At 40.4% G+C, this 26,074-nt stretch overlaps 1 protein-coding gene across 2 annotated transcripts in view; it reads right to left on the bottom strand.

The window, feature by feature from the left end:
- The window catches only part of GPC3 (glypican 3), a 442,030-nt gene that overhangs the window by 384,834 nt on the left and 31,122 nt on the right, over positions 1-26,074 (bottom strand). For both annotated transcript variants that reach the window (XM_089904074.1, XM_022554225.3), the window contains one exon: positions 25,376-25,537. In XM_089904074.1, coding sequence (XP_089760200.1) covers positions 25,376-25,537 — 162 coding nt within the window. The remainder of the gene's footprint in view (positions 1-25,375; positions 25,538-26,074) is intronic.

Raw genomic sequence — 26,074 nt, 5'->3', positions numbered from 1 at the left:
CTCTGACAAATGCCAGGTTTTAGAGGGAAATGGCAGAACCCTGAGATGCTCTGCTTGGGCATTCTCTGCCCTTGTAAGTTGCCCAGGAACACTGGGGGTTTTTGTTGTTGTTGTTGTTGTTTTTATAAATTTATTTATCTTTGGCTGTGTTGGGTCTTCGTTGCTGCATGTGGGCTTTCTCTAGTTGTGGTGAGCGGGGGCTCCTCTTCGTTGAGGTGCGCAGGCTTCTCATCGCGGTGGCTTCTCGTGTTGCGGAGCATGGGCTCTAGGCGCCTGGGCTTCAGTAGTTGTGGCGCGTGGGCTCAGGAGTTGTGGCTCATGGGCTCTAGAGCGCAGGCTCAGTAGTTGTGGTGCACGGGCTTAGTAGCTCCGCGTCATGTGGGATCTTCCCGGCCCAGGGCTCGAACCCATGTCCCCTGCATTGGCAGGTGGATTCTTAACCACGGTGCCACCAGGGAAGCCCAGGAACACTGTTTTTAAAAGAGAACAATCACCTTGACGTTCTGATGATTCTAAATTTGGGGATCGCTGTCAGATTCCAGTGGTTTTTACATGACATTTACATATGAAGACATTCTTAATGAAAAATATATTCTATACTGTTTAGCATAACACTGGCTGAAAAATATTCCACTCTGTGTGCTGTGACAGGGCTGCAATTGAAATTCCAGTTGCTTTTGGAAAATGCTCAACATTTCTGAAGCTATTTCCTACCAACGAGTTTATCACACAATATATAGAACCCAACTGGCCACTTTAAATGACTCTAGAAGGCAACTGTATATCAAACTCCTCCATAATGGATTTTTAAAAATTGTTAAAGAAACTCATCAATCCTCAGTAATCATTTTAAAGTAAAAATGATTCACTCATAACTAAGCTAGTGCAGCCCTGGCTCCCAAAACAGAAGCCATGACCATGAATGACTCCAATTCACCCCCAATTCTGGAAGTGCTAATTACCTCCAGGGATGCTACACAGGCAGCTGAAAAGCCGGATGACCACAAGCAATTAGCCAATCAATTTGGCTTGAAATCGCCTGCAACACAATTGGCAGAAAGCCATACATGGAGTTTAAATGGCAGTCACCTATCTGAGAGGAAACAAAAGGTTTTAGCCTCCCACACTACATTAATAACTGCCATGATGCCCAAAATTACCACCATCCCAATCACATGTTGGGGTTTAGGCCCTGCTCAAAAAGCAAACAGATTACTCATTGTTGAAAACATCTTAGCCCACTAGCATCCATTAGCATACTAAGTAGGTCTCACCTAGGAAAACTGAGGGCAGTGTTCTGATGGAATGGAAAGAAGGAGAGTCACCCAGCATGGGAAAAGGTGACAAAGAAAGGAGTATTTGGGAAACACAGGTGTGGGAGAGATGGTGAGGGTGAGTGAAAGCAAAGCCCCTCTGGTCCCCATATTCCTTAAAGGCGAAAAGAAGGTGGTCACAAACCATAATCTCCTCAGTCTAACATCAATCCCAAGCAAGATTTCAGAACACAGCGTCAAGCAGATTTGTGAGCATTTCAAAAAGGAAGAAGCAGTCACAAGAAGCTGGCAGAGTTTTGTAAGAACAAGTCATGCCAGGGTAACCTCATTTCCTTTTATCATGGGAGTATTGGGCTGAAAACCAAGGGAAAACAGTGGATATACTGCTTCTGGATTTCAAGAGGGTTTAGAACAAAGGGAAGAGTCATGTCCAAGATAGACTGCTATAGATTGGAAAGAATACTGCTGGCTGGTTCCTTCACTGCTTTAATGGCTGTACCCAAAGGTGCTAGTTAATAGATTAACATCAATCTAAAAGGAAGTTTCTGAGGGGGAACCTACGTGATCTGCTCTGCTCAGCATTTTATCAGTGACTAGTATGACGGCGTAAATAGTACGCTGATCAAATTTATAAATTACATGAAGCTACAAGGCACAGTTAACCCATTTTGAAACCCTAGTGATCTCAACAGGCTACAGTTTTAGCTGAAATTTAACAAGATGCTATTATCATATAAGACGAACACCCCAAACATGGGATGAAAGCTGACGACATCAATTTGGAGAATTTTGCTTGACTTTAAGTTCAACACTCATTGACTCACAAGTGAGTGTCTTAGGCTGGCTGCCTCAATAAAAGTGTAGTATGTAGACTATAGGAGGTGATTGCTACTCTGTGCTCTGTATTGGGCAATTCTGGGCACCGCAATTTAGGGGAATAATCACCAAATAGCAGCCTATCCACGTGAGAGCAACCCGTATGGTGAAAGAGTTACAAGAGGACTGATTTTGGCCCAACAAACATAAAAACTAGCAATTAAAGCTGACCAAAAATGAAACGGGCTGCTTCTTAAAGGGGAGGATTCCTTCATCACAAGACGTTCTCAGGCCAAGACCAAATGATCACTGCCTTGGAATATGTTGTACAGAGGAGTCACACGGAGGCAGAAGGGTTGCATTCGATGACCCTAAAACTTCTTGTCAACTCTGAGATACTGTGACATTATGGAACCACCTTCCTTAATTTATAAAACCGAAAAAGGATACAAAACCCACCTCTGGGTAGTAAATTAACATATGAAGAGAAATATTCTGAACCCAGAAGAGAGACTAGGGAAATAGCAGACAACCCCAGTCCTTTCTTCCTCCAAACTCCTTAGCTGTAGGGGTCTTGTTTGCATGTATAGCTTGGGAGTTTAAATAAACTTCACTTGGGTGGCTGAGATGTTTGTAACGAGGATGGGGGTAAAGGGAGTCAAATGGTGATGTGTAAACAACTTATTTCCCTGCCTTCTGTGAAAAAAGAATTTGATGTTTTTCTATAGAGAGAGTGATTTATATGAATAGGGCCAAAAAGCAAACAACAAACTAACCCACTTTAAGAGGATTATTTGTGAAATACAATTGAAACTCCATCTAACTCAAAGCATTTCTTCTGTGAGCCCTTAATTAAGACATAAAAATAACACAGAGAGAGCATGTCCATAAGCAGACAAGACTACATTTTTGAGGAATACAGCTGCATACTACCATGTGTGTGTCTGAAGGTGCCCTGAGGTGCCTGGCATACAGTAGGTGCTCACTAAATAGTTGTTGACTGGCTGACAGAAACAGAAAAATAAAGATTTTGAGGCATCTAAACAAAAAATGCCCTCGAAATTCCAGCCTATAGTATGACAGCAGGATTTAGGTCTTCTACTTGAGACAACCTCACAGGGCTGAGCCAGAAGCTTGGTGTTCCTTGGCTTCCGGCACACTGAAAAAAGGACACAATTTCCTAGGCAGATTGCTCAGGATCAGTCCTCTGGAGCAATCAATTAGGTGCTTCCCCAGTGAGGTTCTAGAGATGACATGATTTAGGCGATTCTCTTTTACATTCTTGTTTTAAAGCATCTCACAAGTGGGGAAGCAGTGCCTGACATCTACCCTGTCTCATCTCTGATCAGAGCTTCCAGCCTGTTTCCTCTACTTCCTGCACACGTTGGGAGGCAGCAGAGAGTGTAATACTGGCCTGTTGCCCCTGGAAACCTTGACCTGGACCCAACAGTCCTCCTTCTAGGGGATTCTGCTCCAGGGATAGCCTTTCAAGTGCATGAGAAGATATAACTAAAGATATTCCCTTCAGCACTGTGTGTCAGAGAACAAAGGTAAACAACAAACCCAAATGGTTGCCAGTAGGAGAGGAAACAGATAGGAATATTACACAACTGTTTTTAAAAAGGCCAAAGTCTTTAAGTACTTTGTTTGAAAGATGTCAAAGATATATGAAGTGGAAAAGTATGTTGCAAAACAGTACATATGGCATGATCACATTTATGTAGTGAAAAAACTGTGAGTGACTAGTGAGTGTGTGTGTACATATACAAATGCATGGGAAAAGGTTTGGAAGGATACACACATCAAACTTGACAGTGTTTCCAGTCGGCAAACGCACTAAGACAGAGGGACAGGGACAAAGGGGGGACTTGCAACTTTTTTTACTCTAGCTATTTCTGTATTGCTTTGTTTTTCCTTTTTTACATGAAGCACTGGACTCATTTTTCCATCTCAGAAAATCACCTTTGTAATTTGAAGAAATATAAAAAATGAAAGACTCTCTCACTCTCTCGCCAAGCCTCCGGGGACTTCATAGAGGGCCTTGGCGAAACCTGCTTAGCTTCCCTGCTCCACCCAAGTCATTCCCATTCTCTCGCGGGTAGGGGGCTGCAGGGGAGACCAGTTATCAGGGTGGCACATGGCCCTAAATGGAGGGACGATTTATGAATAAGTGACTTTCTCAGAAGGTCAAAACCCTGGGAGAATCAACAACCTTTTCTCGTAAGAACCCTTTCTCATAAGAACCCTTTCTCAAAGCCTTCTCATAATAAACATTAGCAGTGCCCACTACTAAAATTATGTAGTGCACCTACCAAAATACTTGATATTGTCAAAAAAGATGGAGAAAATCTGGAACTTGAGGCAAAAAGAAACTCAGTAAAATGAAGGTGCTGATTCACATAAGCTTCCAGGCAATAAAAGCTTGACATGCAGGTCCTTTTCTATCACATCCTCCCAGACACGCTCACGCACAAGTTGTTTAGGAAAAGAAAATGAGACAGCATCAAATAACTAGATTCAATCAACAAAGCACCCCCCCAACCCCGTAAATCACTCGTGAGTGCTTCTCTGGTTAGACACCAAACGATTTCTATGTTTCATGAAAGAAAAGGTTAACGTGAAAAAGCACCTCATGGATTAAGGTCTTCCTCATCAGAATGCGAATGGAAGGCAACTCTATCCTCAGTTTTGTTACCTGGAAAATAGGAACCATGTGTCTCCTGGAAGTAAAAATGTTCTAAAGTGTTTTTAGCTTTATATAAATATAGAATTACCTGATCCTGGGGTCATTTTAGTGCTTCAAGTCTATCAAAAATGCCTGAGAATGGTTCATTTTCAGCTTCAAACTTTAATTTGGATTTCACAAAATCCAAATTATTTTAAAAAGTAATCTAAGAAAGAGCCATAGTGAGGGCAGTACTTGAGGCAAAAGACAGTATAGAGCAGAGGCTGAGAGACCAGCCTCTCAAGTGTGTCTGCATTTGCAATTCCAGCTCTGGTATGCAATAGCTTTGTGATCATGGGCAAGTTACTGGACATCTGTAAAACATGGTATTGGGGGCTTCCCTGGTGGCACAGTGGTTAAGAATCCGCCTGCCAATGCAGGGGACACGGGTTCGAGCCCTGGTCCAGGAAGGTCCCACATGCTGCGGAGCAACTAAGCCCGTGCGCCACAACTACTGAGCCTGTGCTCTAGAGCCTGTGAGCCACAGCTACTGAGCCTGCGTGCCGCAACTACTGAAGCCCGTACACCTAGAGCCTGTGCTTCGCAACAAGAGAAGCCACCGCAATGGGAAGCCCACACACTGAAATGAAGAGTAGCCCCCGCTCGCCGCAACTAGAGAAAGCCTGCGTGCAGCAACGAAGACCCAACACAGCCAAAAAAAAATAAAAATAAAATAAATAAATTTATAAAAAAAACAAAAACAAAAAACACGGTATTAATAGTACCTACACTTCATATGGTTGTTGTGAGGATTCGATGACTTAATGCATATAATGAGCTTAACACAGTACTTGGTAGATAGTAGACACCTATTAAACACTGGCTAGTGTTATATTGTTAATGAAGCAGACCAGAGACAAACAAGGTATTATGGGACATGGAAGAAGGTAACCTAATCCAGTACAGGGGGTGGTCGGGGAAGGTTTCTTGGAAGAAATGGTACCTGAGTTACATCTTAAAAACTGATGGGACACTAGAGGAAGGGTACAAAACTGGAAGCAGGGAGATTAGTTAGGAAGTGGTTTAAAAGTCCAGGCTAGAGCTGAGCATTGAAACCAGGGCAGTGGTTGTAGGGATAACAAAGAGGTATAACCAGCAGGACTTGGCGATGACTGGCTGTGGGAGAAGGGAAATAAGGAAGGAGTGGGCAGATGCCAGTACTTGAACAAGTTGCTTATCCTCTCTAAACTTCATTTTTCCTCATCCATAAAATGAAGATGATACCACCTACCTAACAGGATTACTATAAGAAGTAAATCAAGTTTGTTTTAAAACATATAACATAGTGGCACATAGTAGACAATAAATGGAAACGCTCACTATTATTATAATTATTATGAGGTAGATGGACCTAGAGTCTGTCATACAGAGTGAAGTAAGTCAGAAAGAGAAAAACAAATAGCGTATGCTAGCACATGTATATGGAATCTAAAAAAAAAAAATGGTACCGATGAACCTAGGGGCAGGACAGGAATAAAGACACAGACCTACTAGAGAATGGACTTGAGGATACGGGGAGGGGGAAGGGTAAGCTGGGACGAAGCGAGAGAGTGGCATGGACATATATACACTACCAAACGTAAAATAGATGGCTAGTGGGAAGCAGCCGCATAGCACAGGGAGATCAGCTCGGTGCTTTGTGACCGCCTGGAGGGGTGGGATAGGGAGGGTGGGAGGGAGGGAGATGCAAGACGGAGGGGCTATGGGGACATATGTATGCATATGGATGATTCACTTTGTTGTACAACAGAAACTAACACAGTATTGTGAAGCAATTATACTCCAAAAGAGATCTATTAAAATGAATTAATTAATAATTACAGCAGTCTTGGAACAGGCCCCTAGACGGCGACTAGGCCAGGAGGCTCAGCATCAGGAAGAGACTTACTCAATGATACACTATCTGCTTAGTGGCAGAGCCATGAATAAAGACTCTATCTTCTGCTTCCTCTCCCCTGATTGGTTTTTTCCCACTATATTGGTTTAAGTGATTGGCTGGTAGATGTCCTTCTCCCAAAGATTATGATGAGATCACCCATATGGTCAGCAGCCTTCTCCTTCCAGTGCCAGCAATGAATAGGATTCTCAGACTGGAAGACTACTTCCTTCTACTCACTGTAAAAACTGCCCGTACTTCTTAATCTGATACTTTTTCTCCCACCTCTCTTTATTAAAAGAGAAAGCTCAGTGTACATAACTAACTTGAATCCACCTTGCTATTCCTACAGATGTCTGGATTTTAACTGTATCGCTTCCCAAGAGAACTAAATGGTATATAGTAGCTTCATTATGATCAGAACAAACACAGCTGGGCTCCTAAATGGTGCAACTCCTCTAATGCCTCTCCTGGGCTTTAGCTTTGCTATTGCTATTTGATTTCTTTAAGGGATGTTTACTGCACTCAGTTGACAAACATGAGTAAGGCGTCTAATTCTGCGGACCAAAATCCAGCCCCTCTTAAAAGCAACACAGGTGAGGACAAAATAACTACATTTGAGAAAGGAGATGGGAGGCAACATTCGAAATAATAGTTCTCCCCTCAAGCCAAGTTGGCATCTGAGTGGTAGCAGAATATACCAGCAATCAGTACCCAAAAGGATATTGTTAAATCTGGGAATCCTGACTTTAGTGCTGTTAAAATAACTGAGGCTACTTATTCGAGTCCATTAAATAATCGGAAACTTGAATCTATTTGTTCAGACTAGGATTCTGATTCTAATAGAATCATATTAGAGTGGAATGGAATCTTAGAGATTAGCTAGCCTTGTGGTTCTTAACTGTTTGGGGGTGCACAGACCCCCAAATCTGATTTAAGATACGTGCTCTCTCTCCAGAAAAAAAGTCACATACACAAAACATTTTATATACAATTTCAGGGGCTTTGTGGACCCCCTCCAACCCATCCAGTTAAGGAACAACGTGCTAGTCTACTCACCTCTTTGGACAGACAAACTGCACTTCAGAAAGGTTAACTTGCCCAAATTCCATTAAGAAGATAGCCCTATATTTTTAAATGTGACTTACACATAACAACCCTAATTTGTAATAGCCCCTTACATGAGTGAGTGTATAGTGTTGTTTGGTTTAATATGCAATTTTATATACACATCTTCATATTTTCCTAAATAATATAGACTGAACATGTAGTAGCTCCAGTTTATAGATGAGAAACCCAAGGTTTAGAGACATTAAATAAAGTTCCACCGACGTGTGCTGAAAATCTACTACGTGTATCCACTCACCAACACCCAACTAGGAGGTAGAGATACAGAGATGAGCTCAAAGACGATCCTCAAGGAGCTTCAGTTCAGTGAAAGGGACAGACATCCTCCTCTCCGATCCACAGGATCGAATAAAGACACAGACCTACTAGAGAACGGACTTGAGGATATGGGGAGGGGGAAGGGTGAGCTGTGACAAAGCGAGAGAGAGGCATGGACATACATACACTACCAAACGTAAGGTAGATAGCTAGTGGGAAGCAGCCACATAGCACACGGAGATCAGCTCGGTGCTTTGTGACCACCTAGAGGGGTGGGATAGGGAGGGTGGGAGGGAGACGCAAGAGCGAAGAGATATGGGAACATATGTATATGTATAACTGAGTCACTTTGTTATAAAGCAGAAACTAACACACCATTGTAAAGCAATTATACCCCAATAAAGATGTTAAAAAAGAAAAAAAAGATCCCTGCTGGTTACAGGTCCCAGAGCTAGAAGAAAGATCAAGCTGGAACTGGAACCTACGTGTTCTGATTCCAAGGCCGGCGCTTCTCTGTGGGCTGAGCTTCCCAAGGGCCTTGCCATCAGATGAGGCTGAAGAATCATTCTTGGGGACACAGCTTCAGTCACACCAGGAATAAAACCGCCTAGCTCTTCAATTTTCAATAAATGCCGCTCTCAGTTAGTACATGCTCAATACACGCAAATTTGCTTTAGCACATGAAAATTAATTAGCCGTGACTCAAGTTAAACATGAGATAATTCAGTATGTAAACCTGAAACAGTTTCTTCCTACTAGTGACCATGTTACTATACTCAAATGTTCTCCCCCAACGCTTCTCCATTTTCCAATCTTGCTTCCTTTGTGTTTTGCTTTGGCTCTAACTGTTTCTCTCTTTTCTTTCCTGCTATGCTGGTAACCAGAGCCTCTGAATGGCTGGGTAGAAAAAAAGGAAACAAAAGTGATTCGTAGAGAGCCCATACAACTTTATTGTAAGTACAAAGGCACATTTCTACTATAGTTTCACCGTCTGTATTAAAGATGTCTGGAAAAAGAATAAGTGTGCAGACATTATTATAATGACACAGAGAGGACTGTTCAGGGACAGCTATATTTTAAATGTTTTTCTTCTTGTTCTTCTCCTCTCCCTGACCTCCCACTGCCAGCCACCCATTCCCTCACCCCCCTCATCCCATCCCCTAAAAGGTCCTGAGCATTTTTGAATCAAGATGAATTATTTCCCTTTTCAGAGTCTCTGGAGCTATATTTTGTAGCACTGTATTTCAAATGATTTGCAGTATGCATGTTTAATTTGAATATAGCTCATTTTTCAGTACTGAATATATTTTAAGTTTGTTGAATCCTTTAATTTTTTAATGACCTCTGGAGGACAAAATTTTCTGTGGTAATATATCGATATAACGTAAGACACAGAAGAGTTCTGATGTATAAAACTGACTTCCACATAATTTTTCAGCATGGTATCTGTTATATCAAGTCAGACGTACCTACTGAAGGCTTAAATAATAGCAATAACTTAATGATAATAAGTTTATCATACATTTGTATGGCAATTAAAGCATTATCTTATTTTGGTCTCATAACTATTTGAGATTTAGAAAAGACTAAGATTATCCGCATTTTACAGACAAAATGAGGCTCAGGGCTTCCCTGGTGGCGTAGTGGTTGCGAGTCCGCCCGCCGATGCAGGGGACACGGGTTCGTGCCCCGGTCCGGGAGGATCCCACATGCCGCGGAGCGGCTGGCCCGTGAGCCATGGCCGCTGAGCCTGCGCGTCCGGAGCCTGTGCTCCACAACGGGAGGGGCCACAACGGTGAGAAGCCCGTGTTCCGCAAATAAAACAAACAAACAAACAAAAAAAGTCTGTAAGAAGATGAGGCTCAAACAGATTAAGTGGTTAGTTCAAGGTCACAGAGCTTCCACATGTCAGAAGGGGGACAAGAAATCAAAGGTAAAAGTTTTTCACACGTGCTTAAACCCCTAAGATAAAAAATATCACAGCTCTCTCAACTTGACTTAAAAGTGCTAACAACGGCTTGTGAAAAATGAAAAGACTTGAAGGAAGGCAGAATAAAATCTAAGAAGCAATCACTGATCTTTTATCTTCTAGACTTCAAGCCGAATCAAGTTCTTCAAAAAAAACCCAATAAAGCCCAGACATTTTCATCATAACAAAATAAATAATTCAGTCAGGCTTTAGAGGACTCCTGCATTATGACTGGCTATTTGATATATTTGTGACTTAGCCGCCACTAAACTGATTAAAGCTAACCTCATTGACGCAGTTATGTCGACAGAGCCTTTGATGCTGACAGTTATGAATGGAAAGTGTAAATAACAATAAATAACCTGCAGCTTCCACATTTATTCCTAATGGAGGATTTAGCACTTTCAAAAGTTAAATGCCTGATAGGCTAAAAATTACAGCTTTGGTCTATCTGGCGTCAAAGAAACTGTTGAGATTCATCACTGTCCTCTCTTTAGGAAGACATCCACAGAGCCTCAGGTTCTTCCAGGCAGACAGGCAACTTTGATTTTAAAAAACTCAGACTCTCTGAGCTGCAAGCAGCTGTAGAAATTATCTGGTCTAACCCCACATTTTATATATGAGAAAACGAAAGTCCAGAGAAATGAAATTAATTGCCTAAGGTCATCCAGTGAGTCATGACGGAGTCAGAGCTACAAGCCATATCTTCTTACCCACAGTCCAATGCTCTTGTCACTAGACCACACAACAGGGAAAAATCTCCACCCAAGATACACAGGCAGTCTCTCTCTCTCTCTCTCTCTCTCTCTCTCTCACACACACACACACACACACACACACACACACACACAATTCCAAATTATAATGGACCTATAAAGATAATTGAATCCATATTCTCTGTGCTGAATTTCTACTGGTCTCAACAGAAACAGATCTGAGAAGGACTCTCAGATGTAAAATTAAATGCAATTTTTCAAGTTCAAGTCCATCTCATGATTACAAATTAATGCCCTATTTTAAGGCACACCTGAAAATAACATGCACCCTCTCTGTTTTATCAATAGCGCTGCTTTTAATGTGTGCAGTATGATTCCATTTTTGTAAGGAAATCTACATGTGTGTATTTGAATATATGCAGAGAGAAAGGCAGAAAGCTTATGGTCATCTCTAGGTGTTAGAATTCTCAGTGGTATTTATATTCTGTTTTATATTCACCAGTATTTACCAATTTCTCTTTCAAAACTAACACCTATAATTTATGTACTATCAATAGGATAGCAGAAAATGAATAATATTAGAAATTTTATCATAAAATATTCAGACATATAAACTCTTGGTATTTTTCAGTCTCCAAAATAACTTCACAATCTCAACTCATGGTCAGCTAGGCTTGTAACATAATACCTGCTCAATTAGAATTTCCTTCCTGGGAAACTGAAAAGACTTTGAACCTGGTAATCATCCCCTTCCATGTATATATTTGTTCTATAGAACAGGTAGGAAAATTTATTAAGTTACTGTCCCCAGAGGGCCTCTTATTCAAATTCAGGAGCGGCTAGCTCAACAAACAGGATGTTGTCTGGGAACATTTTCACTAGTCTGATTTGATGAAGGAAGGGATAGTTTAAGTAAGTGAAGTGTGACTGACAACTACTTTCCAAGCATAACAAACACCAGCGAACATTTATTGAGCACTTGCTGTATACTAGGCACTATGCTAAGTTAAGTTTTATACGCATCATATCATTTACTTCTCCCAACAACTGTGTGTGGTTAGGTCCTATTATTTATTATCCCTGTTTTAGAGATGAGGAAATTGAGGCTTAGAGAGGTTAAGTGGGCTCCCCTAGGTAACGAGATTTATTCCAGAATCTATTCTCTTAAACAGTAGGCTACTTTTTATTATTTTTTCCATACCTAGAGTAACTCAAAATCACTGCTAATAAAATGTTTCCAAGTAGAGGTTCTATCAGGTTGGCTTTAATAAGCAAAGCTCATTGTAATTAGCAGCCCCAATAATAGGCTTGCTCAAGTCCTTCAAGCAAGTTAAACATGCCTTCCTACAAATCTTATATACACTGTTAATTTGTTTAGCAGATTCTTTCTTCATAAATGGGATGAAAGTAAACTTCAGTCCAAGTCAAATTATCACAATATTCAAATTAACAGAGCCACAGTTAATGAGTTCACTCAAGATCATTAATTTTTACAAAATATTTACCTCCTGCCTTGCCTTCACTTCTGCCATTTCAGCATTTATTGCTTGTATATTTAATGTACAGACATATGTTTGCATTATTACAGTTTTCATATAAAGGGCTTCTGACCACCTTCAGAATAAGAAGGAAAAGGCCAACTGTGGTTCTGCTTTATTGGGAGACATTTCTAACATAGTCTCTAAAGAACTAGGCTTTAATAATTTGTTCAAAACCTAGTCTAATGCCAAGTAAATATACAATAGAATAAAATGCTCAAGTTGGCATATGTAATTAACACTTCCAGTCAATGTTCTTAAACATTCCTCTCTCTTTCTTATGCCAAGTCTAATGGTCCAAAATTCTGGTGCCTGAATTAGTACCACTCCACCCCACTACCCAAAACAAATAAGCATAATTAGACTGCTTCTGTCTAGCTTCTCTCTCTTATGTACATCATATAGCGAAAGCTCCAGATCAGTTCCTAGCTCCTTACTTTGACTAATTCAGGTCACCATCTCAACCCTCCCACGTCTACATTCACACAAAAGAGAAAATAACAGGAGTGCCACTAACTTTCAACTTGGAAATGCTTGAAAATATAATTACTGCACGTAAAGCACACTGAAATCCCTTGAGGAAAACTACAGTGTGTACAAACCATAACTTATTATACCTTGAGAATATTGAATATTTCTATTATGGTCTTCATACGCCTAGAATTGTAGATATGGGCAAAGAATTAGAGTTCAGAGAGTCCAGTTCAGTGTTTCCTCTAAGTACCAACAGATTTCAAGAGCAAGGAAATGACAGACCCACGTGTCCTTCTAACACTGTAGTGCCCACATTTTAACTAGGCCAAGAAAGAGAGGCCCTGTGCAATACGGCTAACTACTTATGGGAGTAATTTCACCATACAACTCTAGCAAATTTATTTCAGTTTCAGATATCACTTTCCCCATTAACTCAGGAGACCAAAGGAGCATAACCGCCTTCCTTTCATCCCTGTCAAACTCAGCAAGTTTCTCAGGAAGCAAATACTATTTAAATCATTTTCATATTTCTAAAATGCCTGTAAGACAAGCCCAGGGTCTAATTATGCCACTTAAATTTGTTGAAGATGTTGGGGTTTTTCTTTTTTTAATTTCAATACCAAAAGAGCCCAAGGGTTTAAAGCCCTAATAATCTAATAAACTTTGCTAAGTGAACATTGTAACAGATACGCCTGGATGGGATTTTGTAAATACCAGACAATTTCCCCTGATCTTTATCAGGGAAAAGAAGTCTAAATCTTTAGCAGGAAGAAATTAAATGTAGTGCAAAATAATAACATCTGGCCAGGTTGTGTTCATCAGAGTAGCAGCTCCTTTAGATGTCAGGCTGAAAAGTACTAAAATGAACTCTGAAGGGGGTGTGTGCGATTCTTTATGAGGCAACAGGAAAGGCTGCTGCGCTGCCATAGAACACTCGGGGTACAATTAACTCGCCCTAGTATGTCCCTACAGAGAATCGTTTCACATCAATGGAATTTGAATCCTTATGCCAAATAAAATTTGGGGGCCATTCTTGGGGCATTTTGTTTATTTCTCCATTACTGTACAGATTCCTAAGAGCACTTTCTATTTCTCAAAACTCTCTATGATCATTTTTATCACTTCACAAATCTTATTTTTATCGTCTACCTCCAAGGGAGACAGTGTGGCTCAATGAAAAGAGCAATGACTTTGAAGTTAGAAACTTAATGCTGCCACTTACTGGTTATGTGGCCTTGGGCAAATTGCTTAATGGCTCCTAGCTCCAGCTTCCATATCTGTGAAATGGGGAAAATAATACCTAGCGGTATCACTACCATTAGGAAGATTAATCAAACCTAGCACATAGTAGACTCTCAGTAAACTTAGTTAACCTTGCTTCTCCTTCATGTAAGTGACCCAGATGAGTTCAAATGTCTAACCTCACCAACTTTCCAGAGGCCTCTGACCTTCAGGAAGGCTTAAATTATCTGAATATACACTATCTTTCCCTCCCATCAAAACAAAAACAAAAGCTCTCAAGGTTATATTTGAAATAATACGTGCATCATTTAAGCCTCTTCTTCCACTATCAGCCATCTCAACCTTCTGGCAGAGATTGCCAGAAAGAACACACTTTGTTTTTCCACTAATGATTACTTTGATGCGTGAGATACTTTGTCTTTCCTGCCACTGATTTTTTTTAAGCTGGCATTTAGAGGGATAATTCTGGTCATCTCACAATTTTAAAAAAAAAAGGCTTTCCCCCCAGAATGTGTACCACAAAACAATGCTAAACCACTGATTTATCTTATAGGCCAGTGTATCTGTTTCAAATGTTAATTGCTAGAAAGAGTACTGTTTTTCCAGTCCCCAGGAACAGGAGTGTGGACAGAAGGCTTTTGGGTTTTCCCCCACCTACTACTCTGTTGGACAGGAACAGGCACCTTGGCCTCACTGAATGAGTTTCTTTAGCTACCCTTCAAGGGCTGGGGCATGTGGGAGTAAACACACACACTACATCAAAGAATAGTTCCAGGGCCCATTTTCCCAGCTGGGAAGGTGGGAAGGATGCCCAGAATCCATGCTCCACGCAAAGAGACTGGTTGCAGGTAACGTTTCACCACCCTCCCAGCACCTTTCCAGCTACCAGAGCACAGACTCCAGTGCAACTCTAGGCCAAGATTATGTCCTAGTAAATGGTCAGAAAGTTCTCAAATCCAGGAGGAAAAAAGGCAATGCTGATAGCAGTAAACAGGAACTCATTCAGACTAGTGGTCAGTGTCAAAGACAACTGAATAACAACAATCATCCTTTAAACTTTTCAAAGCATTTTTATATGCATTACCTCTTTTGATCCTCAGAAGCTCTGGCAAGTCGGCAGATCAGGTGTTATCTTACACATAAGAAAACAAACTCAGACACTTTATTACCAATTTTTACACAGATACTCTCAGAATAGGAAATAAAACACATGTCTGATTCATCTAAGGCTAACATCTATTAGGAAAGAGTCAAACAATATATTGGAAGCCAAAGGAAGATATCAACATATTTGACTGAAGGTTCTTTTAAACCACCATAAAAAATAAAAATTGAATTAACAAATCAGTAAAAGCAATTTATAACATATAAAATGGGTTAGCATCCTGAATATACAAAGAGCTCTTAAAAATCAATAAGAAAAGGGCATCTCAATAAGAACAATGAACAGCTAAATTTTTTTAAATGATGAAAGAATATTAATGAGAAAAAACACAAAATAAAAAGTACAAATGACCAAAAAATTTTCATAATAAAAAAAGAGGGGACTTCCCTGGTAGCTCAGTGGTTAAGAATCTGCCTGCCAATGCAAGGGACATGGGTTCAAGACCTGGTCTGGGAAGATCCCCCATGCCACGGAGCAACGAAGCCCGTGCGCCACAACTACGGAGCCTGCACTCTGGAGCCCACGAGCCACAACTACTGAAGCCCACGTGCCACAACTACTGAAGCCCGCGTGCCTAGAGCCCGTGCTCCACAACAAGAGAAGCCACTGCAATGAGAAGCCCTCGCACTGCAATGAAGAGTAGCCCCCGCTTGCCACAGCTAGAGAAAGCCTGTGCGCAGCAATGAAGACCCAATGCAGCCAAAAATAAATAAGTAAAAAAATAAATTTAAAAAAAGAGTACCATTTCTTCACCTAAACTGGGGTTATTGTAAAAGGGCAAACAGCAAATGGTCAGGAAAATGGACATTCATACATTGCTAGCGGAAGTGAAAAGAGATACAACGTTACAGAAGTCAAACAGGCAATAAATGTGAGAAACCTTAAAAACTGCATAGCCTCTGACCCAGCAATTCCAGTTCCAGGAATTTATCCTGAGGAAATAATTAAAGATATGCATAAATATACTTACATGGACATTATTTATCTCACTATGGTCTACTGAAAGTAACCTAAATTTCTAACAATAGAAAGGGTTGGATTAATAACATATGAGACAACAGCATGACTAAGTAGTAGGTGGCCTCTAAATACTCTATTGTTATTATAGTATAGAAATCGTTACATGGAAAGATGGCTATAATATATTGCATGAAAGAGCAGTGTAATCCACTTTTTAAATATATATACACACACCTGTATATGTACAATACTGAACAAAAGTATGTAAGATTAGATACTAAAATGTTAATAGTAGTTATCCTCTGGGGGATAGAATGTGGGTCATTTTATTTCCTACTTTTTCATTTCTTTGTGTTTTTTTCATTTTATCTAATAAACATGTATACTCATTTGTATAGTAAAAACCTATTTAATAAAAACAATATCCTGAAACAAAGTTTGCTCTATTACATTCCATCTCAATGCACAAGCATCGATCCACTATCTATAGACTTTTAAGATCTTATACCTGAGTAGATTTCAAAACCTATAAACAAATGCTGTAGGCAACAGCTTATAACTTTTCTGTCCATCTGGTCATAGTGGTATCAGTAGTTATTGCAGAGGAAGTGGAAGAGATAGTAACCTGTTTCTATTAATACTACTTATTTTAATTGTGTGTGTGTGTGTGTGTGTGTGTGTGTATTCACTGAAACATTTACTGAGTGTCTACTATCTCATTGGGAGATACAGGGTTGAGGTAGAATACACATAAGCCCTACCCTCAGAGAGATCATTCTCTAGTAAAGGAGACCCACGTTAATCAAATAACCATCATATATCACTACCAACTTGATAAGTGCTAGAAAGAAAAAACACAGGATCCCAGGAGAGGGAATACTGTAGAACCTGGTCTAATCTGATAATTACATTTCAGTTAATCAGGTCCAGTACTAATGCTAAAGAACTTCAACCAAAGGAGGGAAGCACGATAAACATCCTGATTTCATCATTTTTGTTCTCCTTCCTCTCCTAATCAACTCAATGAAATCAGAGTCTGCCGTTGCTAGTTAGATCTAGAGGCTACGTTAACTCATTCAGACCACTAGAGGACCATGCAGAAAACATATACTATTTAGCCTTAAATATACACATAGACACAGAGAAAGAATGAAAACACACACAAATGTTATTAGCAGTTTTCTCTGAATGACAAGATTATGAGTGGGTATATTAGAGCATTTCAATATTAATTAAATTATATTAAAGCATGAAAAGCATTTTTAAATGCATATGTACCAGATATGTGACACTGAGTACCACAAAGCAGATATTATACTTCATATACAATTATGCTTATAAATGTATGAGAGGGAATAACAAAAACAATGGCTACCATGCATTTGGTTCCTATAGAGCAGCACAGGCCTGAGTTCTTCACAGTCCTCACTGGATTTAACCCTCTTTAATTCATGGCTCAGAGAGAAGTGAGTTGCTCTTGGTAACAAAGAGAGGAGGTGGTAGAGCTGGGACTTAGACTCCAGTCTGCCTGAAGGCAGAGCGCATGCCCGTCTCACTATGCCCCTCTGCTTCTCGCCTAGATGTTTTGTCCTTTCAAAAGGGATGACTGTAACGCTAGCTAGGGAGTCCAGAAAGACTGGTATCTAGAAGGCAATTAATAATGTTTAAATTTTAATTTAAATTTAGAAAAAGATGTGCACTGATTTACCTAACTCCCTTAACGGCCCTTCTCTTTGATCAAAAGCCACGTCTGTCTGGAGAATTCATACAGGCAATCTCCTCCAAGAACCTCTACCCTCTAGTTGGAATTAATCTCTTCCAACCACACAGGCATTTTGTTTTTTCACTTTGTCTCCTTTCTCTAAGAGGGCATTCAAACTGTGTAAGCTTTGAGCCTTAAAAAACCTGGATCCACCCCTATTCCCTTAGAAACCTGCTAAAATTTTTCTTACCGCATTTCCCATAGGATGCCTTGTACCAAAATTACTCACGCATTAAGTCCCAGTTTCTGAAATTTGAGCTACTTGAAGGTAGGCGTGAGGTAGTTTTTATCTTTGAATCCCCTACAATAACCTGCCTTCAGACGTGCTAGGTACTTGCTCAGCAAATGCTTTTAGTTAAATATAATAGAATTCCCCTGCAAGAAAGCAAGCTAGAACTGGGGAGATTGTCTGTGACCATGAAACAAAATACACAGTGGCTATAAAACACATGGTGATTAAGGGCACAGGCCCTGGAGCTGTACATCCTGGGTTCAATTCCTGTCTCTGCCATTTATCTATTTGGCTGTGCAACTTTAGAAAACTCACTTAATCTCTCTAAGCCTCCACTTCCTCAGCAACAAAATGAGGCTAATAATAGTACCAACTTCGCTGGGTTGTTGTGAGGTCTAAATGAGATAATGTAAGTAAAACACTTCAGAACAGGACATTTTTCATTCATCTCTCCCTGACATAAATACATATTCAGTGAGGAGGTTTCTGATTCTCACCCGAAGCCTTCAACTTTCTCTTCTCCACACCAGCTCCACATCTTCTACCTATGCCACCAAGGCTCATTCAAACCCAGCCCAAGTGACTCCAGAGCCTGCCCTCTTAAACTTACACTCCACCGCTGGACTGGAAAGCAAAGGAGCAGACTAAAGGCATGAAACTCCATTCGGCCTTTGCAGGTAGTCTAGATGTAAGCTGATGGGAGCCTGGAACTAAAATCAGAGAAACAGAGCTAGAAGGCAACGGCATGTGATCAGTGAGACAACTGAGGCCCAGGGAGGGCAAAGGGGAACAGAATGTAGGGAAAAGATGGGGAGGAGTATGAAGGAAGAAACAAGAGCTGGTGACTGACTGAAAGAGGAGACAGGGCAAAGCAGGAGTATGAGGGTGTGCCGCAGCCCCTGGAAGCATCTCACAGTCAATAGAAGGAAAGGTGTTTTTAATTTCTATGTTACCACTTCCAGCTTCAAGGAAAATTGTTTCTACCTCCACTCGATTGACAGGAGAATTCAAATCTCTCAAACATATGCTTCATTACTCAAATATCAGGTACTGCAATTCAGTGAGACAGAAAGAGGAGAAGGAACATATGTTTTCAGAAAGTAAACAAATCCCAGTGGGGGAGGGGTTGGGAATAATCACTGGGCAAAAGTGGTATTTTTCCTGGAAGCTTCTAGAGGGCAGGGACAATGTCCTTTAATTTGCTTTGTTGGGTCCACTAGTGAGAAGGTGGGCGATGATAATGGCAGCTGTAGGGGGGAGTTCAGAGCCCTACTGAACCAAGGGGCACGCGCGCTGGGGTAAGGAGTTAATCTACATAATCTCCTCACCTCACTGTTGGCCCAAGAACACTCCACACCCGCCATTTTTGTAGGCTCTTTTTATTAAACAGTTTTCGGTCTAATGACTGACTTCTAAATCAATGGAGGGCACAGGAAGGGTTTACAACTTTCCCCAGCCTCTGGCTCTGGCTAAAGCCACAGAATTTTGAAACTGAATTAAATCCAGAAAGTTCTTAGTTTAAAACCAAAATAACTTTGAACACCCAGTTTCCAGTTGTTTTTCCAACAGCACTAATAATTAAAGAATCACAATTTTTGTAACTTTGTAACCAAAATATCTCTTTGAGTCAACTCCATAAAAGTACACTAATTAGAGCCAGCATCTTCTGGCCTCTGATGGGAAATTCACCCTTTTATAATGGGGTTACTAGAGCTTTGCTGTACAGATGAGTGGTTTGATTAATAATTTACATTTTTGAGGATATATAACCTCACTCATGGTCACGGTCTGCGTTCCTAAAATTCTCCTATTCAGTTTAATGTCATTATATTTGGCCCTGGCAAATGAATTAAGTTCTGATTCGACATCAATGTAATTATTTTCTCCCGTATACGTTATCTTCAAAAAAAGAAAGGGTTGTGACGGAATGGCCGGCAGTTTGAGCCGAGGAGTTCAGTGGGGCTCAGCATGGGCAGGAGAACTGTCAGACTAGTCAAGAGGAAAAAAGCGTGAAATGGAGAAAAATTGCTCAGTACTCACTTAAAATCCCCACTACATTATAAAAACGAAATTAACAAATGATTGAATCTCAAAAACATGTTTATCAACATTCAAGCAATTATTCAGTCACATATTAACTGTGAAGGAAAAGAGCTCTGCTTGAATAGTGTCCCTAAACAGTTATTTCAAGCAGAAATGACTGGAGAAATTGCTCTGAGCTGATGGAAAAGGGTGCTCTAACCAAGGGTAATTTTATTTAGGGGGAGTGGGAGAGACAGGAATCTGACAGAAAAACAGTAGAAGAACTGCCAAGAGCAGATGGAAACAGAAAATAAGGGAGCAGAGAAAGAGAAGACGCACAGCAACACTGCTTCCTCCCCCTTCATCTCCTCCAGAGACAGCAGGTAGGAGAAAGCCTTCCAACGCTGGATGAAGATAGCGCTTTTCTTCCTCTCTGCCATGATAGCGTGCACCAGAAAATGCAACAAAAATATGGCCGGAACACAACAACGCCTTCGTGATCTAGCCTCTTGCTTGTGTGTAAAATATACCAGATAGGTATATTTGGAAGAGAAGCTTCAGGAAGCTGAAAAAAGGATTGCTCCTGGAAGTATTGATATTTCAAACAGCTCAGCTTCACATCTAAGAATGCATAAAATAAACCCCTCTTTCAAAGGGTCCTTTGCCTAAGTGCTCTCTCACCTGTGCACTGGAGCTGCTTCAAAGTCATCTACATGGGGCAAAAGTTGTTGAATTACATCATGAAGTCCAGCTTTGTCTGGGATTATGTCTGTAATGGTAATGCGTCATTTACCTGGCCCCATGTGGGGTGAAGTGGTCCACAAAAATGAGCTGTCTAGATAATACAGTAACCACCCAAAGTCATAAAGGCCATAAACAGAGAACTAGAATTAGAACTTAGATTTTTCTGACTCCAAGTCCAGTGTTTCTTCCATTGCCTTTAAGCACCAAAAATATTTTTAGCCATTCAAAATGGAAATATTAAGGGCAAAACAGTGAACATAACTTGATCTTTCCTTATCAATTCACAGCCATCACTAGAAACATTAGTTGTTGGATCTATTATAACATAGGGGCTACTGAGACAGGTAGGGATATACTCCTCTATAAAATGCCCCCAACTGCCACATTCAGTGAGTTCTTGAGTCACTTTCACGTCCTCCACTCTGTCACTCGTTAGCTTCTTGCTGCTCATATGTACCTCCCTCTGGCAGTCTTTCAAAGCCCTTCTAGTTAACTGCTTATCTACTACCGGCTGGAAAACTAGAAAATCAAGCTTGTAAAGACTGTGCATAAATTCAGAACGGTAGTAGGCTCTGAACAAGGACCCAGGAGCTCTCAGATGAGACAAGTACATAAAGCAGGAGCTCCACGTCGTTTTAGGTGCACAGAGATGTTTTCTGCTTAACCACCATTTCTCCTCTCTGATAAAGAAAGTTCAAGTTGTGAGAGAGACAACTTCCAGAAAAGCAAAGTGTTGCTGCATTCTGAAGAGTCTGTTCTCACTCAGAGTCAGTGGTACCCTGGGGAAGACTGGAATCCTCCAACGTACAGAAAAAACCCGGACATACGCCTAATATTTCCTGATGGTACAAGGTTGAAAGTTATAATGAAATTCTACAAGGAAAACAGAACTCAAGGCTCGAAAGTGTAGAGGTGGTGGAGATATGATGAAAAACTCAGAATTCTATCCCATTTTTCTTCTCAAGGACCACAAATCCTACAATTTCTTAATTTTGTTTTACCTCAAGCACACTAAGAACAGGAAAACCATGTCACATGATGGCTTGGAAGAAGCTGTGGCATCAATGAGTTTCCTCATCTGTAAAATGGAGATAATTACAGTATGAACCTCATAGGGCTGCTGGGAAAATCAAATGAGATAATTATGTAAAAGTAAGCATCATATAGTAGGCACTTAATATAACTGTCACTATTATCATCAACATCATTATTAGGTAGGGGAGAAGGAAAAGAGAGAAGAAAATCTACTTTCAGCGAAGTTTTTCAAAAAAGAATTAATAAAGCAGAAGCAAAAAACGATTGTGCTGCCCCATTTTACTAAGCGCATCAAAGTAAATTAAGTTTAGGAAACGAGGCAATGCAAAGATTGAAGATAAAGAACAACTTTTTTAAATGCTTCAATCATTATCAAGACAACGTTAGCAATAGAGCACTCCAACTACTGTAGCAAAGGGCCCCAGGCTCATTTACGAGGGCAAAGGCTTCCTGCAAACGAAGACATAAACTCCAAATCGAGACAGTAAGGATTGCTCGTGGAACTGTGCACGTATTTGCAGAAAGCACTCACTGCTTAATACCCCCAATGTGAACTAGCGAAGGAACCCTAAAGAGATTGTGGATCTAGGCCAATATCAAGATGAGCTATCTTCAGTTTCATGCGGTGAAAACAGCTCACATCAAATTTCATAGGAGTTAAGTACTGGAGCAATTTTCTCAACAATTTGTTCTACCAGAATCTTGGGGAGGGGGTGTATTTTAGGGAAAAAGCAACTGTGTCCGCCAATTAAATTCATTGGGCTACCGAGTAGTTATAAGAAAAAAATGGATACTCTCCTTCTCTCAGCAATCAGTAATACATCATCTTGTAGCAGTCCCTGATTTTAGTCTTGTCTCTCCAGACAAGGAGGCAATCCTACAGAAAGGATTTGGGGCAACGTCTCTACAAACATGGCATAATTGTCTTGAGGTCTAGGACCATGTTTTATTTGGTTCTTATGGGGTTTATTTTTTCTAAGAGCGAAGCAGGAAAAGAATAAGAAGAGAGAATGAAACAAGATAAAGAATGAGTACATATGGTGACAAGGTAGAAGGCACCGGCAATGAGTTCAGACATTAGTTGTCTCCGTGTTCCTTTGCTAGGGTTGTCCTTCTGCCTGCCCCCACAATTTGAGAAATAATATATTTATATGTATGTGTGTGTGTGTGTGTGTGTGTGTGTGTGTGTGTATGAGAGAGACAGAGAACGAGTAGGTGCTGCCCCCCTACTCCCTACCCTCTGTTCACATGACAAGCGTTCAGCTTCCATTCTATAGCAGCCATATCTGGAAGCTAATCCAATCAAAATCTTTTCAAAACTTCCTTTCTCTCTTAGTCTTACGCTGTTCCAGAACTAGAAAACACAATATGCAAAATGCAGAACTGGACAGAGATGTGAATGCTGACATGCAAGGCCCTCAGATAGACAGCCACGTCAGCTACTCTTCACGCTAGAATACCAGCGTGATCACTCCACCACCCCCATCCAGCCAGGCAATGGTAAGATAACATCTGTGGGCTTGGTTATTCTGGGAATGAAACAAATCGCAAATACTCCATTCTAGAAAAGCCCCTCCACAGCCCATAGAGTAAGATTCAGCCCTCCACTTCAACTAGATTCTCATGTCACATCACTTCTTATCACCCTACTTTCAGCTAGTAGATCAGCTCCAAAATCAATCTAAGAAGTACATGAATGGTACATGTATTTTTAAAATGAGCTTAAATTATTCATTCTTTTGCCAAATTGTTAGTCTCAACAAACTCTTCACAAGAGTCTGACTGCATAAATAGGTTAACAAATACTTCAAGCTTCTGTATTATACTCTATATAATCAACCCAACATCCCGAGGCTTTGACCCAAGAAACTGTTGTGAATGTATGTTTTATTAGCTAATTTGAATAATTTTCTCAGCTTATTCTAAGTATTTCATTATAATATGCAAAAGAAACTATAATCATCCCACCTTACAATTCAAACAGGTTAATTCTTATAAAGGTGCCATAAATCTAAAGATTTCGAATGTCAAGTAGTCAGAAGTGCTATTTTTCTATCTGACCCCAATTCTCTCCTTGTGGGACAAGAAGAAGGCAGCTGATTCCATCTGCTTAAGGAAGGATAGAAGAGAGCCCCAATATCCATAATTAACTTTCTTTCACAGGAAGTGGCATAATGAGGTAGTAAAAAGCATACACTCTGAGAGCCAGGCCAACTGGGTTGAAATCCTACTTTCCCCATTTATTAGTTGTGTGACCTTGGGCAAGTTACTTAACCATTCTGTGCCTTGAGTTTTCATCCATAAAATGGGGAAACTAATAATACTACTCACTTCATAGGGTTTATTGTGAGGATTAAATGAATTAATATATGTAAAACACTTAAAAGAGTACCTAGCACATAATGCTATATAAGTGTTTGCTCTCACCACTACCGTCATCCTCCTAGCTGGGTCTCTGAATCAAGGGAGACACTCCCCATCCAGCTATGACAGTCCTACAAGTTAATAAGGAGAAATGTAATTTCCTACCCATTCTGGCAACACCACAACAGCTATCTTTTACAGTCATACACAGGTATAATAAGAACTGAGACTCAGAAAAAGAGAAAGGATAATCACTCACACAAATGAGAAAATGTAGGGCCATTAAGCCAGTTTTTCCCTCTTAAATGGAAATAGTCCCAGTGGGCAGAAAGAGCTTGTGCATGTTCCACAAATATCCAACTAACTCCTGGAGAAAACTGGTATTTAAGTAAACATTTTTGTTTTTTAAACAAGTTTTATGGGCTAATGGAGGGAAAGTACCATTTATTCTTTCTTCAGAGATTTCATCCTTTACATACAGGTAAACAGAATGTCCTTAGACAATGATTTTTGACAATACCCACCTTTCCAAAGATTGTAATGCAGCTTCTCTAAAAACCATGTTTTTCCTTAACCAGAATCTCTCACTGGGAGGTTTTTGTTTTTGTTTTTTAATTTTTATTTTTATTTATTTTTTGGCTGTGTTGGGTCTTCATTGCTGCATGCAGGCTTTCTCTAGTTGCGGCAAGCTGGGGCTACTCTTCGTTGCCGTGCGTGGGCTTCTCACTGCAGTGGCTTCTCTTGTTGCAGAGCACAGGCTCTAGGCACGCGGGCTTCTCTTGTTGCAGAGCACAGGCTCTAGTTGTGGCTTGAGGGGTCAGTAGCTGTGGCGCACGGGCTTAGTTTCTCCACAGCATGTGGAATCTTCCCGGACCAGGGATCGAACCCGTGTCCCCTGCATTGGCAGGCGGATTCTCAACCACTGCACCACCAGGGAAGTCCCTCACTGGGAGGTTTTTATGACAAGTATTAATGTTGGAATGGTAATTTATAAATTATACTTGGCATTTGAAAGCCCAGTGCCCAAATAATGATGCCATTGAGCAGCACATCTCAAATGATCCCCAGAACTCACCTTGGAAAACTGCAGCATTCTGAATAATTAAGAACTTGAGCTCCATACTTGCAGACTGAAGCAGTTGTTCCATGTTCAATCGTGCTGTTAGTTGGTATTTTTCTTCCATCTTTCTTGAGCAGCATGTTGGGCCCTTGGGGAGACATACTTGCAAATCTGATCCTGAAACAAACAAGTTTTTCATGTTTCAGTAAGCACAGTGTCTCACACACACAGGAGGCAAACAAGGCAAAACAATGCATTTCTTTTAAAACACAGTAAAATCTTGATTATCCAAAATCAGCATTTACCTTAACTAATCCCTGCTTTCTCCCTATTATCTTTATGACTGATTCTTTTTGAATAACTGTAAGAATTAATTGCCTAGGTTTGACTCATAAATGCTGTATAAACTAATTTATAGCACGAAGTATACGTCACTGAACACCAATATTTAATTTGTCTGTTAAAAGACCAATCTTCACTCCTACAATTTCTTTTTCTTGATTATAATTTATGAATGAAAACACAAGCAAGAAGCCACTTTCAAACTTCCAGTTATGATTTCCTAATGAAATGTATGTCTGGGCAATCCAATGTCGCTAACATTAACATTCAATCACCAAAAGCCCTTACAACTCAACAATTCTAGCTCTAGCACAAATGCCAACCTCCTGCTCCTCTGAATTCCTGAGCTCCCTTATGATGCAGAATGCTTTC

The sequence above is a fragment of the Delphinapterus leucas genome, chromosome X, assembly GCF_059928025.1.
Source record: "Delphinapterus leucas isolate spDelLeu-1000000601 "Yukka" chromosome X, BTC_Dleu_Yukka2, whole genome shotgun sequence".
Lineage (NCBI taxonomy): Eukaryota > Metazoa > Chordata > Mammalia > Artiodactyla > Monodontidae > Delphinapterus > Delphinapterus leucas.
The sequence above is the reverse complement of the archived record's forward strand: the minus strand, read 5'-3'. Positions and strand labels throughout refer to the sequence as shown.